This window comes from Alligator mississippiensis, chromosome 12 (genome assembly GCF_030867095.1).
Source record: "Alligator mississippiensis isolate rAllMis1 chromosome 12, rAllMis1, whole genome shotgun sequence".
Classification (NCBI taxonomy): Eukaryota; Metazoa; Chordata; order Crocodylia; family Alligatoridae; genus Alligator; species Alligator mississippiensis.
This window is the reverse complement of record NC_081835.1, coordinates 1,078,426-1,102,573: the sequence shown is the minus strand read 5'-3', so window position 1 is coordinate 1,102,573 and position 24,148 is coordinate 1,078,426. Positions and strand designations below refer to the sequence as shown.

Genomic DNA, 24,148 nt, shown 5'->3' with positions numbered 1-24,148 from the left:
CACTTGTAAGTACTTCTGTCGCAGCCTTACAGGTGAGGAAACCCTGTCCTTGTTGTTCACTTCCCCCAACAAGGAAGCCAGCCACGCTAGAGCCGGGTGCGGTTGTCCGATCTCTCGCAGTTCCCGGGGCTCCAGAGTTCGGGGGTCTGTCCCGGGTGACCTGGCTGTGGCAGCACTGCCCGACACAGGAGTCAGTTCTTTGGATGCCTCAGGTCTGTACGTCGTCTCTGCTTGCTGGCATTTTGCTGCAGGAGGATGTTCTTGGGCAAAGCCTTTTGCTTCTGTATGTACTTGGCCAGTATGTTCAGACACAGCTAGAAGGCTATGTTGGAAATTAGGGGTGCCATATACAAGCAGGATGAATTAATTTGTGGGCTGTTGGTGTTCTGAGTTTGGAGCTGGGCCACAGGAGAAGCGTCTGAGTACAGTTGGAAAGTGGCCCATAGTTCATCTCCACCCAACAGAGCCTAGAAGGGTTTCTCATTGTCAGTTAGTGGCTAGACAGCCGCACTGATGGTCCTTGCAACTCTCTCGGCATATTCCACATTTCTCTCTGATGCCTTTAAACTAGATTTTATAGCTAACTAGAGGGCTGCTGGGTAGTTAAAGAGAAGGATTTCAGATAAATTAGAAGGTTGCAGCATTTCTGCTACGTGTGCTTGGCCTCCAGCTTCTAGAGACCCAACAGATGTGTTGTACTCGGGTGTAGGTCTTACTGGTAATGGGCACTAGGAAACAAGGCATCCTTATTCCTACAGAACAGACATTGAACTTCTTTCCTGAAGCTGGTTTTGTTTCTGGTGGTAGTTGTTACCCTAGTTTAGTACATCTCCGTTAGCTTCATGTGTTTAGGGGCTTTGACAGAATGGATCTTTTCAGCAAGGACTGGAATGACAGGGAAGGAGACCAGCAAGACACGACTTCCTGCTCGTTAGGTCCATTCGTTTTCTCTGCTTATTCTAATAAAGTTCACATGTCAGAAAAGGTGGCAACTGAATGCAAGTCTGTACTGCTCAAATATGCTTTTGATAGTGTGGGAGAAAGGAGGCTTTTACATTTCCTTTTTTTTTTTTTTTTTAAACCCACCTCCTCCTTTCATTTTAACCAACTCTTGCATATTTTACTCAGAAAACTCTTTTTAATCCCCTGCCCTTATCTTGTGGATGATGTCTGATACTTTTTGTAAATTTTTTAACCTTTTGCCCTGCTTTGATTCAACCCTTCAGTAATTGAGGGCTCAATCCTAGGATACTGAAGCTAATAGGAGTTTTATCATTTGTTTTGATACGAGAGCAGTGCGGGGCCCTCGCTGAATACAAAACCGTTCAAAACAGGTTTAAACAAGTACGGGTAAGTATCGTTATGTGAACAGCAAAGAATAATATTCAGAAACAGATATTTGTAGTGTTTTCTGGCCCAGACACGGTCAAGCCAGAGTTGTGGTAAAAAGTTTCAAATGGATTGTATTGTTCGAAAGCAGAGAAGGCTGGAGTTTGACCTCACAGTGACAGGATTTCAGAAATCAGCAGTTTTTTGGTCAGGCTGTGGGTTTGGGGGAAAACGCAAGTTTTAAATGACTAATATAATGAGAATGATGTAGCCGGAGAGAGAAATGAGCGTTTATTCAAAAGAAGACAATTAGACGGAGCCCTCAGGTTTTACCATCTAACTACAAAGACTTGTAGCCCTTGGTAATGTGGCAAAATAATTAGTGGTAACATCCTTGACCTGCTCAAAGTTCATTTTCTCTAGTTAGCAAAAAATGGAATGCCTTGAGCTACAGGTTTAATCTAATCTTTATTTTTAACCTTGCACTATGAATATAATATGAGTGCTTCTGGATGCTCCTCCTTTCAGAGTTCAGATAGCAGGCCTTTTTGCACATGCCAGCTTTGATAAGTTTAAGTTACAGTTTTTAATTAAAAACTTTTCAGTCCACTAAACTTTTTCTTGTTTACTAACCAAAACCCAAATTATTTTTTGATCACATCTATTTGTTAACTACACACGTTTTTTCATTATGGCAGGTGACTGGTATGTGTTGATGTAGGCAATTAATTGCAGTTAATTCATGTGATCATAAATGGAGATTTTTATGTTAATCAGCCTTTATAATTGGCATGTGGACAGCATTCCAAAGCAGTCAGCAAATTAAAGAAATTGATGTAAACTGCAGAGGGTTATCTTTGAAACAGCAGCTAGTAATAGCAACTGAATATGAGCTAAGGAAGAGGAGAACAAGAAGCTCATGGCATACAAGGGCTTCTCTTGTTTTATTTTACCAGTGAATTAAGCCACATGCTGGTGAATGTACGAACATAAACATTTTTGAACTGAATATGAAGGTCAAATAGATCCGACTTCATTTAACTAGCTTTGTTGTGAATTTTAGACATTAGCATATTTTGCTTTAACACTAATGGTTTACAGAAATTGTGCATCTCAAGACAGAAAATGGATATCAATTTACATTGGAGAAAAGTGTCTCTTTTTCCACAAAACTGCATTATTAGCATTGTTTTTTCTTGAGCTGTGTAATATTGTTATGAAGATGTCCTCCATCTTTATCATCCTTGGAAGGGAGACTTTGATAAGGTAATGTTAGGAGAACCTTAATAAAAAAAAGCCTCTTGCCCATAACTCTGTGCGCCCCTGCGAAGCCAGTTACCACTAGGTTCATACGCAAAATTTCCATCTCTGTTTTCTCCTGCTTTGACCAGCTGTTCAGCTGACAGCATTTTAACTGTTTATAAATATTGTCAACACGTTGGGGGAATTTGTTTTTTGTTGGGGTTTTTTTAAGTTAGAGATTCATTAAAAAGGAGTTTAAAAATTACTGGGAAGTTGCTCAGGTCTGTGTACAGCACTGCTGGGCAGCACTAGAAACTGAGCTGGCTCTGGAACTTCAGATGGTAAAAAGGAAAGAGAAGTGATTCTTGTTTCAGTTACTTCAGATTTGTAACTAATACCTTGATTAACTAACTACTGTTTTACTTTGATTCTTGACTGATTTGAGCTGTTTCTTCTGCCTGATTCAGACTTAGCCGTTCTGTCATCATTCTTTCATTGTTACGTAGAGAAAACATGATACCTGTAACCAGTCCTGTTTTTCAACCACAGAATTAAACAGCTTTTTAAATTCAAAAGTATATCATATTGACCAGGAGCTTTTTGCTTCAGGTGGGTAAATTATATGATGGTAAAGAAAAGGCATATACATCTGAATTTTTTTAGCAGTAAAATAATGCCTAAATCTATACCTCTGGGGGTTGTTAGAGACATGGCTATTTCTTGGATTTATTTCCCGTTTGTTATTTTCTACGTAGTTATTTCCTGTATGTTTTGTAAAAATAAATTTGCAAGCAACTATAAGAGTAAGAATAGAGGAATTTAAGACTTCTGTTTCTATTTAAATACTGTGATATTTTCTGTCTATAATTACACTCAGTCTAAAGCATAATGATCATTTAAAGCCAGTTCTTTTAAATCTGTCTTCTTTCCCTCCTCCCCCAATCAATCCTTGCAAATAGACCAGTTACTTAATAGAGGACAAGGCAGTATCCGCCACTGTAAAACTCAAGATGTGTCACACATTGCATTTGGATCCAAGGTCCTTGGACCACCTCCACCTTCTGGCAGAAGACTTAGTACCAGGGCATCTGGAGAGGTAAGAAGAAGGGCTAAAGTGTTTGCCTGCCTGTGTCATTAACCAACACGGCTACAACCAAAAACCCAGCAACATAGTTCAGATTAGAAATAAGTAGTAAGTTTACCAAAAGCAAAGTATTTTCCAAGTTTGCTCCTAGAATGTTCTCATGGGAAAGGGGCACATAGATCATAAAGCCAGAGGAGATGGCCGAGACCTTTTAGTTTGACATTTTGTCCTGCATAAACAACAAGGCTTCCCTGAATTAATTCCCATTTGAACGAGAGCACATTTTTTAGGAACCAATTTTGATTCCGAAGTGTCCAGTATCATGGTCTTGGTAAGCTGCTACGGTGGTTAGTTACCCTCATTTGTACATTTACAACATATTTCTAGTCTGAATGTCTAGCTTCAGCTTCTAGCTACTGGGTCTTGTTATACCTTTGTCTGCTAGATTGGAAAACCCTCTTTATGATCGTGCTTGTTTCCCCACATAGGTATTACAGACTGCTTAAGTCACCCTTGTGACTCTGTAAAATGAACATATTCTAATAATATCTTTGAGACTGAGGAATTTTTTCTTCAATCTTTGAATTATTTTTGGGACTCAGATCTTGCTTCAGCCAGTCAACATCATCATCCTTCCCCCCCGCCCCCCCCATTACAGATGCTAGAACTAGGCATAATATTCCAGTTGTGTGTTTGCTAGTGACAAATACAGAGATAATATAATCTCCTTACTCCTACTCACCGTTTCCCTTCATAGACCTGGAGATTGCATTATGGTTTTGACACCGTGCTGCCAGCTCGTGTTTAGCCAGTTAGCAATTACAGCTCCCCAAACTTTCATTGTCAGGACTTTCCAGAATACAGTCCCTCCTCGCCATAAACTATTCATTTGCAAAGTCAGGCATCCAGAAACAATGAATTTAGGCCAGACAAGCTACGCCCCTAGAGATTTTAGGCACAAACACAGAAGAGAACCTCCATTTAAGGGAATTGTACTATAGAAGCAGCTCCCCAAACTTTTTAACCTTGTTACTCTCCATAATACTGGCAATGTGCTTTTCCTACATGTGAGGAATAGAATCAACTTGTGTTGGCTTAACCCAAAGTGGATTCTGGCTTGGTGCCCTCCACTACCTTCATTTTTCCCCTCCCCTCTCCCAACTTACAGGCACAGGGTGTATAATCAGAGAAAGCAGTTGGAAGGCAAAGAGAGGCAACAGAGGCACTTCAGTGTCTTCCTTCACTCAAAAGTTACTGTGGAAAATTTATGATGAAAAATAAACAATCACATATCAGTCTTTCACTTGTTTTTTCAGTAGTTTGTTAGAGTAATTTATATTGCATATTATTAAATAATTCTTTCCTTTCCCTCTTCCCCTCCCTTTAAAGATAAAACCTGTGGGGAGCCGGAGTAATAGATCATGCCAACAATCAACTTTAGAAAAGGGAAGCGAATTGCTACAGCATGCTGAGCAGTCTGAACTGTCACCCTCGCCATGCTCCGAGCCTTTAGACCAGGGAGACAAAGAAAACATTCACCAAACAAATCAAACGGCAAGTCAAAACGGTAAGAATCCACATGGAAGAATACCCAAAGATTGACTGGTTTGGGGGTGTTGGTTGTAGCCATGTTGGCCTGAGGACACAAGTGGACAAGGTTCTTTGGGTAGATGTGATCTCTTTTATTAGACCAACTAATTAGTTGGAAAAATTGTTCTTTGCAAGCTGTCGGGCACAAACACCCTTTTTCAGGCATCCTCCTTGCTTGAAGAAGGGTGTTTGTGCCCAACAGCTTGCAAAGAAGGATTGATTGTTAACTGTAGCATCAAACTGTTTGATTAGAGCTGCAACTTCCAGCTGCAGGTAGCTTTTACATAAGTCTCTCAACCTCTGATGTCATGATTATTTGTCAAGATTGCTAACAGGTAATATTTATGTTTAAATAGTCGTTGCTTCTTCCTGTGCCATCCTATCTCCCCAACTGGTACTACCATAAAATCATAATGAAAAAGATTAATATTAACAGATATCTTAGCAATACTGGGATGGCCGTGATGCCCCTAGGACTCCATGACCGTGCCAGCTTCATCCTGCAGGCGCTTTGTAGTCTCATCTGCCATGTCTTGTTGGTTAAGATATAGATAGGGAGGCTGCCCTCATGTTGCTGCGCAATCACGGTCCTGATGGACCCCATGAAACCCTGTAGATACTTAGACCCCTCGCTTGGTCCTGTTATAAGTAGGTGCCTTGCGAGACACCCCAAACCTTATGGGCTAGATGCATGGCTCCAAAACCTTCTCTTTACCACATCCCATGCCGCCCAGGTGGTATTTTAACATTGTCCTTTTTGATGAGGCCTTAGTCTAGCTCAGCCTCCTTTAGATGCTGGGAGCCCTGCAGCCCTGTCTCTGCACCCTCTCCAATGCTGGGCTGTCTGCACACTAGTCTGTCCCAATGAGGCTCCTCCTCCTCCCCACTTAGCCTCATCCCAGTCCACATAACGTGAATACAAGCCCCTGGGCTATAACATAACCATAACCGTAACAATGAGACTGGAGGCCACACTCTGCCCCTTTAAGAAGGGAAGCTTCTCCCTCAGCAGTGTGTGCCTCCTAGCCCCAGGTACTTTAGGAGCTCCTAGGGTCCAGTCTTACCTGCAGCAGCACAGGCAACCCAGCAGCTCCAAGCAGCTTTTTCTGCAAGAGCTACTTCCCCCTGGCTGTAGCCAGAGAACTAACTCCAGCCAGCCCCAGCCCTGGGGCTTATATGTGCCCAGGGCCCTGTCTCCTTCCAGCCAGCTGACCAGTGCAGGTGCAGGCTAATTCCCTCGTTAGCCTGCTGCCCAGGTTACCTGCAGCTGTGGAGCCCTGCCTAGCTCTCAGGGCTCTCTAGCTAAGCTTCTTCTGCTCGTAAAGGGAGCAGGCACACTTTAGTGCCCTGTTACAAACACACAACGTTGAAGATGGCTAACACTTTCTATTATGTTTCCATTTTTTCCATTGCTTATAACTTTGTCAAACTTTAGCCAGCTCAGCAAGTTTTAGGGAAACTAATGCTAGAATCAGGTTAGTGGAAAATATGGCTTTCTACCATTGCTAGAAACTTTCTTGCTAGAAACTTTTAACCATCTCTATGCAACTAAGTTATTTGTACACCAAAACAAAGATTAAACTGCACACCCCTTATATACTTATAGGCTTCCATCAAGTCCCCCAAGCCTTCTCTTTTCTTCTTTGTCTGATGCCCAACCCAGTTTCCTCAGTGGAGACTGGCACCTCTAAAGGGCTGACCTGGCTTCTGTGCAGTGACAGAGCTGCAGGGCCAAGGCCCAGTACTCCCAGAGAGGGCTCAGATAAGTCAGCTAGGGTTCCTTTCTAGAGACTCCCCAGCCTTAGGGGATACCATGCCAGGCCCCCTTAATCCTCTGCCCCATGGCAGTTCTTAGACTAGAAACAGAGTGATGACTACAGCAGGAAACAGAAATACATGTAAAAAGGAGGGAAATGGTACATTAATGAGGTGATAGAGCATAAAGAAATCAGAATGGAAAACAGGGGTAAAACAGAACTGGTTTGGTTCAAAATCACTGTGGGAAAGAATGGAAAAAGGGCTAGTTTTGAGGAGCTGTTAAAGTTGCTGTATAGACCCTCTGAGTCAGATTTTCATATGGATAAAGATTGCGGAGAAACTGGGGAGATAAGTACAGATAGGAGCTGTCATTCTAGAAGACTTTAACTTTATAGATATTGATTGGAGAACAAATGCAACGAATAATAGAGGTTCTCATTTATTCCTCAGTGTGGTAGCTAACATATATCTTTTCTAAACAAGCACTGACCCAACAAAAAATGATGCTTTTTAGACTTTATTGCTATATTAGAAGGACCATATAACAGAGCTATTTATATAAAATAACGTTGCATCCTGAGAATATGAGACTGTAAGGGACCTCCTGGGTCACTGAGTCCAGCCACTTGCAATCACAGGAAATCGTGGCGTATATTTCCTTACATAAACTAATCCAGATCCATCTTAAAAACAGGAAGAAGCAGTGGGGACAAGAAATCCTTTTAGAAAGTTCTTCTGGAATCTAGTTTCTCTGATGGGTAAAAAATCTCAATTCCAGTTCTTCTCCCTCCCTGATGTTTAATCCACTGAACTATTTATAAAGAGATGGCCTGTCTCCTTTCAGCCTTCTTTTAATATGTTCATTTATGGCATGAAAAAGCAGGACTGCATTAATGAAACATGCTTGATAGAAACTGGATCAGACGCCAAGAAGGTCTACTAGGATGGTCAGGGGAAGGGAGAGGGGAGAAATGTAGCTTGGCTTGTTTAGCATAGCAAAGCAGAGGCCGAGATGCAAAATGATTGTTCTGTAAAGTTCTATAAAGGAATTGAAGCTGAGGAGGAAGCAGCACTATTTAAGTGAAGTGTCAACAGTGGTACAAGAACAAATGGGTAAGAAGTGGCACGAATAAATGTAGCTGGAACCTGGGAGGTTTCTAGGTATCAGAACGAGGATGTTTGGAACAGCCTCCTGACAGGAGTAGAGGGTACAGAAATCATAATTATTTGTATGAGAGATCAGTTTATAAAAAGCTCTAAAGAATGTGATTGCCTGGGACTGCAAAGAACCTGACTCGGTAATCCCGTGGGTCCCAACCTATCCTTTGTTTCTATTTTACTGAGCTCAGTGCAGGGGAAACTGGTGACGTTTAATGCCCTGTGATGCTGGTGTTCTCTTCTGGTCTTTACTGCTGTGACTCTGTAATGTGTGCATCTCTCTCTAAGCGGCCTGAACAGAGGCTGCAGAAGCCACTTTACTTTAGCATTTCCTAACTCCTGAGTGTTGACTTCGCGAGTTTAACATTTTTTTTTGCAATTTTTACATAAATGCTGTTATATGTATAGTTCCTTTGATTGCAGGATCCAGCCGAAAAGTCTGTTCTGTTAGGTTATAAGATGTTGCTAAATCACAGATTTCTAAGAGTAAAGAAATAGGTAAAGGGGCAAGCCAAATAAATTGATCTGCACATAATTAGGCTCTTTAGAAAATTACACCAGTTTGAAATAATTCCCTTTAAAGTGTTCATACAAGACCTGGCCTGCATCATTCAAACCCATCAAAGTTTTGTCATTGACTTCAACACATAGAAGATTGGCCTATCATTCCTCCAAAAGCTGCTAGAAAAATCAGGTACAAAATTCTGAAAGCAGAGTGCCAAGGAGGCTGCATGGAAGATGTATGTATTCGTGTATGCGTACAGCAAGTTCATATCTGCTTGTTTCTGCTCAAATGCTGGGTTTAATTCTGCAGTGGTTGCATGTACAATTATTGTGTCAAATACAGTGTAGTAATTTGTAACCTTACTTCTTTATGATAATTACTGCAACACTACAAGTTTTGTTTTATTTTTTTACTAATGGAACAGCAGATCGTCACACCGTGAAGCTCCATCTACCCCAAGAATCATTACCAGACAGGACCATTCATAGAAGATACTGGTTAAAAAATACTGGCAAAACCCCCCCTGAGATAATCAATGGTATGACACTGATTTTCTGTTGCTTTACATCTCTGTTCTATCCAGGGTAAGAGACTATTTCAATGTTACAAATTTCAAAGTATTCTGAACCAGTTCACATAAAATATAAATGTCTCTGCTTTAGGGATTATGGAAATCAAACACCCTGCAACAGAATTGCTTTAGAGCATTGATAAAGATTTGCAGGATTAAACAAAGAGTAGCAGAGCAGCGCATAAAAAAAAATCTTCCCTGCTTTCGTGATTAAAGAAAGAGAAGTAAAATAAATCATTCTTTAAATCCATATTAAATTTAACACTGAAGAACCCAGTCCTCAAGAATACCTGAACTTTTGCTTGTCCCAGTTAAATTTCTCCTTCTAATTCTTTTGGTACCTTTGCAGAGCTGAGTTGCATTTATTAAAGCTAACTATGTAATATAAATTGCATCATTTATTTTTCTTTAATTCATAAAACACTAACCTGTGTGTCCTTCTCTTCTCCTCCCCCACCCTACCGAAAAATTGCCATGTGTTTTTCATCTATGGGCTCCTGTCTATAAGAATGTCATTGTGCCAAGAAACAAAAGGGAGAAGTAGTGATATTCTGACAGAAAAGGTTTCTCTCAAACACGCATATCCCAATCCCAGGGTGAGCAGCATGTTCAAAATTAGCCAACGTAAGTTAATACGGAGTAGCTCCGTTTTGACGCAGAGGGTGTTCAGAAGCGACTGGATTTACCATACTGAAATGATGGCATTTCTGCATAGTTGTTGCTATACATTTCTGTGTCTGCCTGTTACCTCTCACCCTGAGAATGTGGACTTTCTGGATAATGCTGAGTTTCTGTTTGCCTGGATTGCAAGCAGCGTGCCTCAGAAGACTGTCTTCCCATGACTTACTTGTTTAGCATGGAACAAAGGAGTCGATAAGCTCACATTCAATAAAAATAATATGTGTTATGTCATGCAAGTTTGGGACGGATGGACATGAATCTCTAGAGAGGCTATTGTGGGCATAAGCAGTCCTGAGACTAAATATAGGCACAGGCAATCTGGGAAGAAAGCTTGAGATGAATGTTATTGTTTTATTGTTAATTTTATGTTAATAAAAATACCACCAGGAAGTCTGTGGGTCAGAAAGAAGCTTGGACTCTGCACGATGTATACTGTTTTTCAAGACCAGGTTAAAAAAGTACCAAACCAAGCAGTAGATTTCTGTTCCCTAAGGCTGCATGTCCAGCATGCCCTGCCTATCCTTGTTCTTCTTGGCTAGCGCTTTGGCATGTTTGCGAACTCCAGTCCGGTTTTATCCGCAGACGTTTGACTATGTCATGGCCATAACGTTCTAGCTGCCTACCTTGCAGCTGCGGGTGAGTCTGTTTTGAAGAACTAGCTGTTCTGAGAAGGACAGGGCCTTCTTCTGGGCTCTGGCATAAATCCTCCCCTCCAAGTAAGTGTTGAACATGCAGTGTCTTAGAAAAAATGTTTGCAGAGAAGAGGGATACATTTGGAGGGGAAAAGATTGAACAGTGAAGGTGCGGCCTCATTGTCTTAAATAAAACATCACTACAGTACACATGACTTTGGGCAGGAAATCGTTCTTGTCAACTTAAAAGAGAGGAAATGATTGTATGCTGCTGGTATCAAATCAGAACAAAAACCAGCCCTTGTCTCCAAAACAGTCTCCAACATTTACGTTTACATTTGCATTTCAAAAGCAAGCAAGATTTGTATTTAAAAAGTAAAGAAAAGATGCTAGGAGCAAGGTATATGTAATGAAGTAATCTCTCTTATTAGACTAACTTGTATAATTGGGAGATAGGCGGCAAGATTTTAGGCTGCAGGCCCCCAACGTCAGGTCTGGGAAAGAAGCGTGGCTTTCCAGGCTCTCTTGTCAAAGAGTGCCTGTTGCAGAACCACTGAGCCATCCGGATGCAGAGTATTTAGGGAACTAGCTGACTTCAGGAGAAAATGGATGCAGGCCCCTGTGATGAAAAGGCTATCTGAAGAAAACTGTTTACATTTTTCAGTTCTTCCTTTCATAAAATGCATTGTTGACCTATTCAGACTAAATATTAAAAGGTTAAATATCCCTAGGGGTTTTCATTTGCAATTGTCTTCTATCAAAGGATCAGCCATATTTGCTTGTGGTACTTCCATTGCTATTTATAATGGCAATTCTTTAGATTTGTAGCAGAGAGCGCATAAACATATCTTCCCTAGCAGGTGTGCAGTAGTTTTACAAAGGTAAATTGTTTTTGAGCAAAGGAATAAATAAAATAAATGAATATTGTTTATAGTTTGTTAGTCTTATTTATGCAATGTTGAAACCTTCATTAAAATGTTAGGCTGCAATTAGAAGCTCTAGCATAAATCTGACTGTGTAGAGAAACTAATTAGATGTTTAGGTGATCATTCTTGCATTTATCTTGTTTGCTGCAATATTGTGATTACACAGTAATTTACATATTTCCCTAAGAAGATGCACCAAATTATTCATTACAATTGATATGGAAATACTTGAGGTAAAAAAAAGAAATTCCAGTATGATTTGTAGTTGTGAGATAATAGGATTTGGTTTGGTCCAGAACATCCCATCTCTTTCACATGTAGGCAATTAACACTGCTACATCGGCTGCAGGTCGCGCAGGTTGTTGAACTACATAACCGGTGCAAAGTGTCATCCTATAATCTTCCCCCATTCATGCATTTATATTTTCCCGCTGCATTTTGGCATAGAGATAAGTAGCGCTGTTGTATAAGCTAATTACATCCGTTTGGCTTATTTCTAACCTGAATGCACTTTACAAACAGCACTAGAAAGTGCTATTGTGAAGAAGGGCAGTCTGGGGAAAGCAATCTTTTCCAGTAGGTAGGGCTTTTAACACTTTCACCAGGCCTTTGATCTGGAGGGGCCAGCACTTTATTTTCTGTGCAGGTAAGTATTGCCTCCACTGCATTTGTGGATTAAAAACTAGTTTAATGGATTGATTAATGATACATTTGTCTGTAAAAGTAATTATAAATAGAGAATCTTCATCAAGGAATTGAAGAAAGATATAGTCTTTGCTTTTTTTTATGTGAATAGTTAGCTGTTGGAACAACTTTCCAATCAATGGTTTTATTTATTAATCCACTATTACGGTTGTGCAGGGTTCTCCATCACTGCAATAATTTCATTAACAATACATGTTTTTCTCAAAGATGCTGCAGTTCACGCCCAGATGCTGAACATGGAGTAGCATTATCCTAGCCGTTGTTACATAGCACAGGGCTGTCCAACTTCAAAGTGCCCACGGGTCACGTGCATGGGCAGACACTCCCCCCCCTGCACTGGGCACATGGGTGGGCACCCCCAGCAAGCTGCACTGTCCGAGCAGGTAGGTGCTCGCCTGTCCTGCTATGCCCTGCTATGCCATGTACATGGGTGAGCAGCCTATCTGCAGAGTCTCCTCTATTAAAATATATGAGTATAAGCATATATGCCTCCAGAGGAAATATGCTGGAGGAGAGATGGAAGCTTGTGCTGGAGGATAGAGAAGAGACAGGATGGTTGTCCTTGCCCCTGCCAAAGGGGACCCTGCCTTAGAGCATTTACTCTGAGGTCAAGATGTTTCTTAATTCCAGAAAGTCACACATTCTGCTATGGTGCTTAAAGGAACATCTCCCACCTGTCATTCTAGAGCATCTTGAGAATTCGCTTTGTTGCCCTGTGGGGTCAGGCCAGCTCTCAGGATCTCAGTATTACGCTGTTAGACAGGAGGGTGTGACACAATTGCACATATACAAACACACAATCAATTAGGTGCATACACACACACACTACCAGCTCAGGCACATACACATCCAAACCAGCCTAAGCACATGCATACCTATCACCAATTCAAGCACATACACTATACACCCCAAAAGTTAGACACAGATCACTAATTCATATATCACATACACAATGACATTATACACACACACACACACATATATATATACATATACATACATACATATATACACACACACACCCCACCTACACATACACACAAGTAAGTTCCTAACTTGGATGGCACGGTATGTATGTGTGTGCTTGGGGTACCTGGGATACTTGGGGGAAGATTAAGGTGAGAGAGTTAAAGTGTAGGGAGTGAAAGTTGCCAGAACTGGGATTAGAACCGGTGGACTACAGAGAAGCTGGCTGAGGAACTGAGGTGTGGGGTTACTTAAGGTAGACTGGGGCTGGAAACTGAGGCAGACAGCTGAGATATTGGGGGGTGCAGATAAGTGGTGGCAAGGAGGAGACAGCCAGGAAAGAGAGAAAGAGGCAAAAACCTGGGAGTTTGGGGCTGAAAACAGGCTGATAGCTTCGAGATTGGGGAGGCAGATAAGTGGTGGCAAGGAAGAGACAGCCAGGAAAGAAACTGAGGCAGAAACCTAGTTGCTCAGGGTAAAAGGAAAAGGCAGTGGGGATAAGACAGTGGCAAAAAAAGAGGGAGTTTGGAGGCAGACAGGAGCTCAGGGCAGGTGCTGGAGGTGGCAGAGAGACGGAAGCAGGAGAGGCAGAAGTGAGACAGAAGTTAGAGGGGTGACGAGCAGAGATTGGAGCAGGGCCAAACCATAGGAAAGCAAAACCCAACTTAGGGTTTTATATAACCCAGGTTAGTCAAATAACAGTTTTATTAAACAGACAACATGCCACACAGCCCCATGAAGATATTGGCTCACACACACACACACACACACACACACACACACACAAACACTCACAATGGCAGCAGGAGAAAAAGACTCAGTGGAAGGGTTGGACTCCAGGTGTGGAAGAGAAGCAGAGTCCAAGTCCTTGGTTGAAGACGGGGTGGGGGTGATAGCTACCTATCCAGGCTGGAAAGGGGTCCTTGTCCAGTAGGTGTTGTCCAGAGGGGGGTCGCCAGCAGGGCCTCTGGATGGATAGGTGGTGTGGCGTGGTGCTGGTCCAGATGGAGAGGGCGTCCCAAGGAGTCAGTCTTCACTGCCCCTTTTATGGGGAAGACTACCTCTGATCTCCTTTGGGGAGGGCCTGTCCAGGCAAGGTCAGCCCTGTCCCAGAGGGCTCCAGGTGTTCTAACTGAGCATGTGCAGCCTGGCACAATGGTGGTTGCCTCGTCTTTTGTTTCTTAAATGCTGCGGGTGGTTCCCAGGGCTGGGTTGTTGGTCCAGGTATTGGTGTTGATGGTTTGGTCATTCGGAGGGAGCTATTTTTAGACCTACTGCCATTGTCCCTCAAGCACCCTCATTCATCCCCATTCATTCAGGAACCAAGTTACATACCAAGTCATGGGTTACACAACCGGGCCTGGGGACAGGATGGAGACTTGACAAACAAAATGGAAAGTTGACATGACTTATGCTAACTTACATATGTAGGCCTATATCATATAGTACCAGTAAAGCAGTAATATAGAACAGTAACAATCAATATTCATCACGGGGGCACAGAAGGGAATTGGTGAGTATTTATTCACCAAGGCACCCCCGGGGGTCACAAGAAACAATGGCCACAAGCTAGCAGAGAGCAGATTTAGATTGGACATTAGGAAGAACTTCTTCACAGTTCGAGTGGCCAAGGTCTGGAACGGGCTCCCAAGGGAGGTGGTGCTCTCCCCTACCCTGGGGGTCTTCAAGAGGAGGTTAGATGAGTATCTAGCTGGGGTCATCTAGACCCAGCACTCTTTCCTGCCTATGCAGGGGGTCGGACTCGATGATCTATTGAGGTCCCTTCCAACCCTAACATCTATGAATCTATGAATCTATGAATATAAACATAATAATTATACACTATAAAGATGGACAAAAAACAAAAGAAATACAACTTGCTCCCAAAATAAAATGGTGAAGCTTATCCTATGTCTTAGCTCACTTATACTTATCTATAGGGAATAGAGAGGGAAAGAAAAAGTCAGAAATGGTTGGGGAAGGGGAGGGAATGCATTTTAAAAGAAAAAAAAGAAAAACGGGGTTTTGCTACAACATGATCACTTGTGGGAAGTTCATGGGAAAATACTCTTGCTTCAATGATCTCAGAAAGAATGGTTACTTCAAACACTACATTTTAAATATATATTAAGATAAAGTGATAAAGTAGAAACTGAGAAATGATTTGTGCAGTATGATACTCTTTCTTGTGGCTTCAGTGTATAGATTTAATAATGTATAACACATTAATTTCCACTTCTGACAAATGCGTTATCTGATGAGTTAGAGAAAAGGTTTTCATGACATGTTCACTTGTGAGTGGTTTGGACAAGGGTACCAAATAATGCTGTAAAAATCCTAATTCTTCTTTGGAGCAGAAATCATTTACACAAGAGAGAATTTCCAAATTGCTGCTAAATATTCTCTGTCACTGGCCATGGCTTCTGAAAGAACAGTCTACATTTTCATCAAATAAACCAGAGCATGTGTGTTTTTGCCTTAATGCAACTATGTCATTTGTTTCTTTTTCCTTATCTTAATGTAAAAAGAGAGATGAGCTAGACCTATATTACTCTTAGCTGGACTTTTTTTAGAAAACATCTCATTTAGCTTACCCAAATGTCATGTGCATACCAGCTAGAGTGTCTACTCTGAACCTTCTCCAAAGAGATTACTGCAAACCTCATAGGACAGATGAATGAGACCTCAAGACAAACTGCCTTTGAATAAAGCAAGGTTATTTCAAGTGCCAGAGGCATGTAAAGAAGAATTTGGTACCAGTTTCTGTTCATCTTTCACCACAGTTCTGGGAGAAGCTAGCTTCCTGAGTTGGTTTCCTACCCCAGGTCTGTTAGTCCTCTGTTGGCCAGCTCTGTGCCCACTGCAGAAGTCACGGCAGTTACGAAAAAGGCAAGTCAGATGACATCAGATTCTCCAAAATTGCATTCTCATCCCCTCTTTTTTCAGTTGCTTTTTACTATCTAGAAACAAAGTGCTTCCAGAACGAGGCCCTGCATCTCCTCTGCCCCTTCCCTGCACTTGGTGGAGCCAGGTCCTTCTTTTAAATGCTGTTAAACTATGAAAAAAAATGTTTGAATCCCACATGAAACCTATTTCTTTATCAGTGGCAAGGCATGTTGCTATAACAGGGCTACTTCAGTATTACCATTTTAGTACATTATATTGAGGTTGTTTAATGTTAGTGTTGGTAACGTTGGTTTATGAAGCCGGTAAGCCTCAAGCTCTAGTGAACAGTCCACACTACAGTACATTTAATGAAGATAAGGGAGTATTGCATACTTGAGCAATTCTCCTGTTCTCAGATGCTATTTGAGATATACCTTAATCAATCAAATTGACACTTTTTTTCCTCTACCATCATTCCAAACAGTAAAATATAACTTAACAATGAGAGTGTAAAAATGGTCTTTTCACGTTTATCTGGTGCACTCAATCTTTAAATCTATTTTGGTAGTTTATTGTTTGTTTTAAAACTGGCAGATTAGCGCTGCCTATATGCAGGAGAACTTTATAAAATAGATATCTTCATACATTTTTCATGTCACACCATGTTTCAGCAGAGCTGTAGTTTTGAAATTCAAATTGAAACCAGACTTGCAGGCCTAAAACAAAGTGTAGCATTTCAGCAGCGGAGAAGAAACAGGTTGTAACTTCGTGAACCGTCTGCATAGCACATACAACTTTTGTAGTGACGTCCGCGTCACAAACACAGTCCAGGGCCAACCATAATAAAATAAGTTTGACTTGAGCTGTCTAGATAAATGTCCATTTTAAGTAAGACTTGTTAGTTTGTCGTGTTATTACTGTGGCCTGCAAATCAGTTGCCTGAAGGGGTGGCCAGTGAAACGTGTTGTTTAACCTTTGGCGTGATATAATATCATTAGACTAGACAGTATGATTTTCCAGCTCTTCCACATGAGAGCGTCTGACAAAGTAGGTTATTGCCTACAAAAGCCCACGCACCTCTTTGAGTCAGGTAGTCTGTAAGGTGCCTCCCGGTCTGAGCTAGCTAGTCTCTAAGGATAGCTAGCCATCTGCCCTGCCACTTCCCATGTCATCTGTTTTCCAGCATTTTAAAACTGAGAGCGAAGAACAGTTTAGCGTATCAAAATCTGTTTGATATGTAACTTCAGGATTTTACTAATAAAGGTAGTTTACGTAGATACTCTGTGCCAAAATACTCATTTTACTGAAAACTACAATATTTTTGTAACATTTAAGCAATTGTTCATTTCAGATGAATGGTTATTTCCTGGAAGCCGCAGTGAACGTTCTCACTTGGATCCCAGTGGGCAGTTGACTCAATGTGCAACCTACAGGAACTTAGTCGTGCCATTGAACAGAGATGTTGAAGGTGAAAGCAAGCAAACAGGCGAACAGCAAATCAGCCATAAACAGATTTTCACATTTTCATCGAAGCCTCGATCAGCTCCTCGTGGGAAGTCCCCGAGTATGTCACCAGAAAGGTGTATGTTTCCCTTGGATGCAGATGAGACCTGCAGTGGGCTCCGCAGAGAAGCCCAAATGGAAGATGACTTCTATGGAACTGACAGCAGTGAAGAGGTAGGCTGCTTTATATCAGTAACTCTTAGTAAGGCACTTTTCACCTTAAAACCCTCAAGATTCTGTCCTGGGGTTACATAGGTCTTCAGAGGGGAGAAGCCAGTCCCCGCTTCTCCTCCCTGCTGTTCAAACTCTGCAAGCAAATTTGCCTTAGCCGCGCTAGTGTCTCTGTGTTGGGAGGGGGAAGGAAGAAAGTGGACATGGGATGAGGAGTGAAAGGCCACCTTGCCCCAACTCTTCCCAGCTGAGTGACAAGGGTCATACGCTGAAAACAGCAAAAGGACCGTCGGAAAGCTTGCACTCTGCTGGCCCGACAGGAGCAGACCTCCTGTGCTGGCCTGAGCCTCACGGCTCCACCCAGCACTTGAGCAGTTCTACAAGCCGTGTATCCCGTCACAGTACAGCCACGTGTGGTGTTGCTCAGCGGCACGTTTGAGGTTCATAGATTCATACATGTTAGGGTCAGAAGAGACCTCAATAGATCATCGAGCCCGACCCCCTGCATAGGCAGGAAAGAGTGCTGGGTCTAGATGACCCCAGCTAGATGCTCATCTAACCTCCTCTTGAAGACCCCCAGGGTAGGGGAGAGCACCACCTCCCTTGGGAGCCCGTTCCAGACCTTGGCCACTCGAACTGTGAAGAAGTTCTTCCTAATGTCCAGTCTAAATCTGCTCTCTGCTAGCTTGTGGCCATTGTTTCTTGTAACCCCCGGGGGCGCCTTGGTGAATAAATCCTCACCAATTCCCTTCTGTGCCCCCGTGATGAACTTATAGGCAGCCACAAGGTCGCCTCTCAACCTTCTCTTGCGGAGGCTGAAAAGGTCCAGTTTCTCTAGTCTCTCCTCGTAGGGCTTGGTCTGCAGGCCCTTGACCATACGAGTGGCCCTTCTCTGGACCCTCTCCAGGTTATCCGCATCCCTCTTGAAGTGCGGCGCCCAAAACTGCATGCAGTACTCCAACTGCGGTCTGACCAGCGCCCGATAGAGGGGAAGTATCACCTCCTTGGACCTATTCGTCATGCATCTGCTGATGCACGATAAAGTGCCATTGGCTTTTCTGATGGCTTCGTCACACTGCCGGCTCATGTTCATCTTGGAGTCCACTAGGACTCCAAGATCCCTTTCCACCTCTGTGCCACCCAGCAGGTCATTCCCTAGGCTGTAGGTGTGCTGGACATTTTTCCTCCCTAGGTGCAGCACTTTGCATTTCTCCTTGTTGAACTGCATCCTGTTGTTTTCTGCCCACTTGTCCAACCTGTCCAGGTCTGCTTGCAGCTGTTCCCTGCCCTCCGGTGTGTCCACTTCTCCCCATAGCTTTGTGTCATCCGCAAACTTGGACAGAGTACACTTCACTCCCTTGTCCAAGTCACTGATGAAGACACTGAAGAGTATTGGTCCAAGGACCGAACCCTGCGGGACCCCACTGCCCTCACCCTTCCAGGTTGAGACCAACCCATCCACCACGACTCTCTGGGTGCGACCCTCCAGCCAATTCGCCACCCACCGGACTGTGTAGTCATCCACATCACAGCCTCTTAACTTGTTCACCAGTATGGGGTGGGATACCGTATCGAAGGCCTTCCTGAAGTCTAAGTATACGACATCCACCCCTCCTCCTGTGTCCAGGCGTTTCGTAACCTGGTCATAAAAAGAGACTAGGTTGGTCAGGCACGATCTGCCCGCCACAAACCCGTGCTGGTTTCCCCTCAGCATAATTTGTCCTGCAGGGCTCTCACAAATGTGAGCCTTGATAATTTTTTCAAAGACTTTGCCTAGGATGGAGGTGAGACTGACTGGCCTATAGTTGCCCGGGTCCTCCTTCCTCCCCTTTTTGAAAATGGGGACCACGTTGGCCCTTTTCCAGTCCTCCGGGACTTGGCCCGTGCGCCACGAGCGTTCGAATATTCCCGCCAGTGGCTCTGCAGTGACATCAGCCAGTGCCTTCAGCACCCTGGGATGGAGCCCATCCGGGCCTGCCGACTTAAAAGCATCCAGTTCTTCCAAGTGACTCTGCACCGTCTCAGGCTCTACGCACGGCAGTCTGGCGCCTTGCTGCTGCCTCTCCACAACCCCAGTGAGAGACTTGTCGTGCCCCTCTCTTGCTGGAGGTGTTAGGAAGCGAAGAATATTTCACAAGCATCACAAGGGGAACGCAGGAAGGCAGACTGGAATTTTACAAGACTGCGATTTGACCAGAAACGCAGATCTGATACTGCAGTTTTACATCTTGTCTGATGTATGCCAGTGCCCTGCACAGTCCTGGGTTTTTATCCTTTTGGAATTTCAAAATTTCGGAGTACTGGGATTAGTGAGAGAAAAGAAAAAACTTGCCAAAGTATCAACTGCCACTATATTTATAAATATGCAGCAGATTGTCCTGTCAGTGAACAGTTGTATTGGGTTGTTATGGCAACTGCTGCGAGTTTCTTCCTTTATTCCCATACCAGTCTATTCCATTTTTAATTCTAGAAATTGGTTCTTACCATTCTAATCTTTCTCACAGACCAGGAATGAAGTACAACTGAGTTTTCTGATAGCAGGACAGATGAAACTTTGCAAAAACAGTGTTTCATTTCTCTAGAGAAATCATATTGCAGATGCTAACTATAACTCAGAGCCAATCTCTTGGGGATTTTTGTACCTCTTGTTTTCTTGTCACCTTAGACCTGTCAGGCCTCATTATTTCAAATATTGTCCCAGAAATTCAGGGTTAAACTAATTAAAGTTGAGATAATGAATCATGAACAATGCTAGGGTCTAATCTATGCCATATGGTTTCTGTTTTGGAACAGCACAAGCCAAAGATTTTCTCTGTGTCACTTGTCTCAAGAAAAGTAGGACAGGTTACTAACTGAAGCTAGGTTAAGATGGCCTGTCTAAGTCATAGCATGTTGGTAAACTTTGCCCTTTCTCTAAATATTTTATGTTTGGAATTTTTTTGGTCTTTGATTTTTCCAAAAAAAAAAAAAAAGAAGAGAAAAGAAAAGAAAAAAGCTGCCTCTCCTCTCCTGGTGCACACACACATTCATAGATTCCCATTCCATTTCATACAGGTTTGGGGTGTACAGAATCAGTGTTCCTCATGTATTATATTGTACACAGCAGACACATCTACACAAGACACTGCACATTAGCCTAATAACACTGCGCAGTAGTGTGTCATAGCAGAAACCGTGCTAATAGCCCACCGTGCAGTGTTATTAGGCTAATGCACAGTAAGCATCACTAAAAAACTGCGCTGGCGCTACTGTGCAGTAACCCCTAATTACTGTGCATTCAGTTAGTATTTCATTACGGCAATACTAAACTAAATGTGCAGTATCTAAGGTGTATTAATGAACGTGTAGACGTGTCTAGCCATGCCAAACTGGCTTAAAAAAACCTGTTCAGTGCCCTATTTGCATGGGGGCCTGAATACTCTCAACCATTTGGAGTTTAATGTTAATGTAAGATTTTTAGCTACTTAGAAATATACATTGCTTTCATCCTTGATTTTGAACTGTATGGAGTACTGTATCAGAGAGAGCGGTAAGTATAACTAGTTTGAGAGTGAAAACATGTAATCTGTTGCATCTAGTAAAAGCATTTTGAAAAGGCAAAACATAATTGCATTAGATGCTCTTTTGTCAAGCAATGTAGGTTAACATACCTTTTTATGAACTGATCAGATTCTGGCTTTCTGTCTTGTTTGAACCGTACACCCTCAGCAGCGTGCGGGGACAGTGGTTAAGTCCAGACTGAGAGTGAAACTGAATCCTCAACCATTGCTTCCTGCAACAGGAAGAGGTCTTTTCCACATACCTACCTAGCATCTTTGTATCCTGATTAGCTAGTGAAAACTGGCAAAATAAGTGTAGTGATGTAGTCAGGAGCTTTTGAATCAGGCTACAATCTCTTCCAGAAGACTCTGCTAAGCATTTGCAAATTTAATAATGATATATGAAGCAGGTAACATCAAATTGCTGGCACAAAGATCCACCGTAGTGAGCTAGTCATTTTGTTCTATATTCAGAGATAAAGCTTTTAGCTATAGTATTAAGCCCCAAGCAAGTGAACACTTACACGTTCAGTTTTACATTAAAGAATCTTAAAAATAAAAACAGGCTGGAGGAAACCCTGGGATTGCAACTAGTCCAACCCCCTGTTCAGGGCAAGATCATCCATCCTTGACACGTTTGTCTGACCTGCACTAAAATCTTCCAGGGACAGAGATCTTACTGCAGCTGGACAGTTCTGTGTTGTGTCATGTTGCTCATTATATCTTCATTGCATTGTGTTTTTCCAAGTGGTCTGACAACTGATCAATTAGATGGCAGGTATACACCCCATTATTTGAGATCCCTCTAGAAATAATGGATGGGAGATTATCCCTTTTGGTCAGGAATAGATTATTTTAAATGTTGTGTAAACTAAAAACTGTAGAGAATGATTTTTGATTTATGCATTATCTATTAACATGGCCTATATGAAATCCTATCAGTATTGCAGCTAAAGGAACATTACTTGTACATAGTTAAAATGCAATTAAAATAAACAAGTGTACTGCACAGTAACAGATTATCATAGCTTTTTTACTCAGTTTCAGAACTAAATTAGTGATTGAGAGTTAAGGCTTTTCTTCATGTGAAAGAAGTCACTGAACCAAGAAATTATTTAGCAGTTATATTTTGCTCATATTCATACCATTTCATGTACAAATGTATTTTATGTTACTTCAAGTCATCTTTTTACTTATATTCCAGGGGCTCATTTAATTTTCAAATCATTCTATATTTGAACTGCAAAAACAAATTATAAAAGTTTTACAATAGGCTATACAGTCTGGACTACGCGCTAAGATGATCATAGAAAAGCCATGAGAACTAAGCATAGAACTAACTTACCGTACCCATTATATCAGCACAATCTAAGACATCATTGGAAAACCATCATGAAAATTCATTGGCCCAGGCAAAACATCCATCCCCTGTTTTATCACCATTACAACGGAGGGAAAAAAAGATTCTTCACTTAGCCCAGTTATTTTGCAAGCTTACTCAGTATAATGTCTGGCACGCTGTTAGCTGCTACGTTCTTTCACAGATGATCCCTTTGTGTTGTGGTCATGTAGCTACATCAGCTTTGTGCTGTATTTGTAATTCTCATACAGCAATTTTTTTAAAAACAGTCACATATAAATATAGACGCAGATAAAAACTTTTTTTCCATATGTATGTCTGTTACTTGTACCCTTCTCTGGATGTCTTTTAAATTATCTTGTACTATACCTGGCACCTTAATGCCAAGATGCATACGTTTCATTGATCGTTAGGGTATGTATATTGATTCAGGGGTGGCCAGCCTGGGGAGCACATGCCACAAATGGAACAGACAGCCTGTGTGCGTGCATGTCGTGTGGCAAAGCAGTGCGTGCGACAGCCTGTGTGCGTGTGTCTTGTGCAAATCAGGGAGGTGGTAAGCAACACTGCGGTAGATAGGACACAAAGCAGAAAGTAGAGCAGCAGATAGGGAAGGTAGCAGAAAGCAGAGCAGCAGATCAGGCAGGGGAAGGGGATCAGAATGGCACTTGGAGAGGATGCATGGCTAATTTGTGGTATGCCTGCTAAAATGGTTGGCCCCCACTGCATTGCATTGTACTTACGCTGTCAGCCAGTGCCATCCTAACAGGTTACGTCCGCTCTCTATGACAAAATACCGTCGGAGCCTTTGTGAAGAGCTGCTTTTGCCGGCTGTGGGTATTTCACAATTGGTGACTTGATAGTAAACTCGCAGACTGTGGAAGCTAACAGTGGCAGCTAGCTGTGTACTAGCAGACTGGAAAATAGACTCCTGCTTGATAGAGCCCATAGACTCTTGATAATGACCTCTACCTTATTTTGAGACATTTGGAATATAGTGAGCAGCAGGGAATAATTAGGTGGAAGTAAGGTATAGCTTGGGCAGGAAAAAAGAATGTTCCACCTTTCCTGAAATTAGTGCAATTCATCTATTTTACCATTGCTTTGAAGCATCTTTTTGGCAAAGGATACTTCAGGCTGGGCCTAGTGTTCCCCTCAGTGGCCATGTTTACATGTGCACTTAACTGCAGAATAAACTAATTAGCTGCAAAGTAAATCATCACCATCTACACATGTGACGCAATTAGGCTACAGCAAACTAACACCACTGTGAGAGAGTACTGTTGGGGACAATACTGTCTTAGGGAGGGGTAATTACATGCAGTTAAATGCATGTGTAGACACTGTGCCTGGGAGTAGATTACTCCAGGTCATACTGCTCCAGAGTTTATTGCTTTAATTAATTGCATGTGCAGCAGCACTTTCGAAAGAATGGAGGCTATATACATCTGTGTGGTCTAAATGTTATGGAACGGGGGCAGTGTCTGTCCCAAAAAGAGCATCGTCTTCACAGATATTTAACAGGAATTTCTAGGAGCCAGA

General features: G+C 42.3%; 1 protein-coding gene and 1 long non-coding RNA gene across 13 annotated transcripts in view; one reads left to right on the top strand and one right to left on the bottom strand.

Moving 5' to 3' along the window:
* Positions 1–24,148, bottom strand: part of LOC109286202 (uncharacterized) — a 226,871-nt gene that overhangs the window by 33,866 nt on the left and 168,857 nt on the right. The window lies entirely within an intron of this gene.
* CFAP20DC (CFAP20 domain containing) overlaps positions 1–24,148 on the top strand; it is a 125,944-nt gene that overhangs the window by 53,904 nt on the left and 47,892 nt on the right. For 11 of the 12 annotated variants that reach the window (XM_059715810.1, XM_014604757.3, XM_059715807.1 and 8 more), the window contains 4 exons: positions 3,531–3,667; positions 5,045–5,222; positions 9,091–9,204; positions 17,385–17,710. In XM_059715810.1, the coding sequence (XP_059571793.1) occupies positions 3,531–3,667; positions 5,045–5,222; positions 9,091–9,204; positions 17,385–17,710 (755 nt within the window). The remainder of the gene's footprint in view (positions 1–3,530; positions 3,668–5,044; positions 5,223–9,090; positions 9,205–17,384; positions 17,711–24,148) is intronic. The other variant, XM_059715808.1, reaches the window with a different exon arrangement.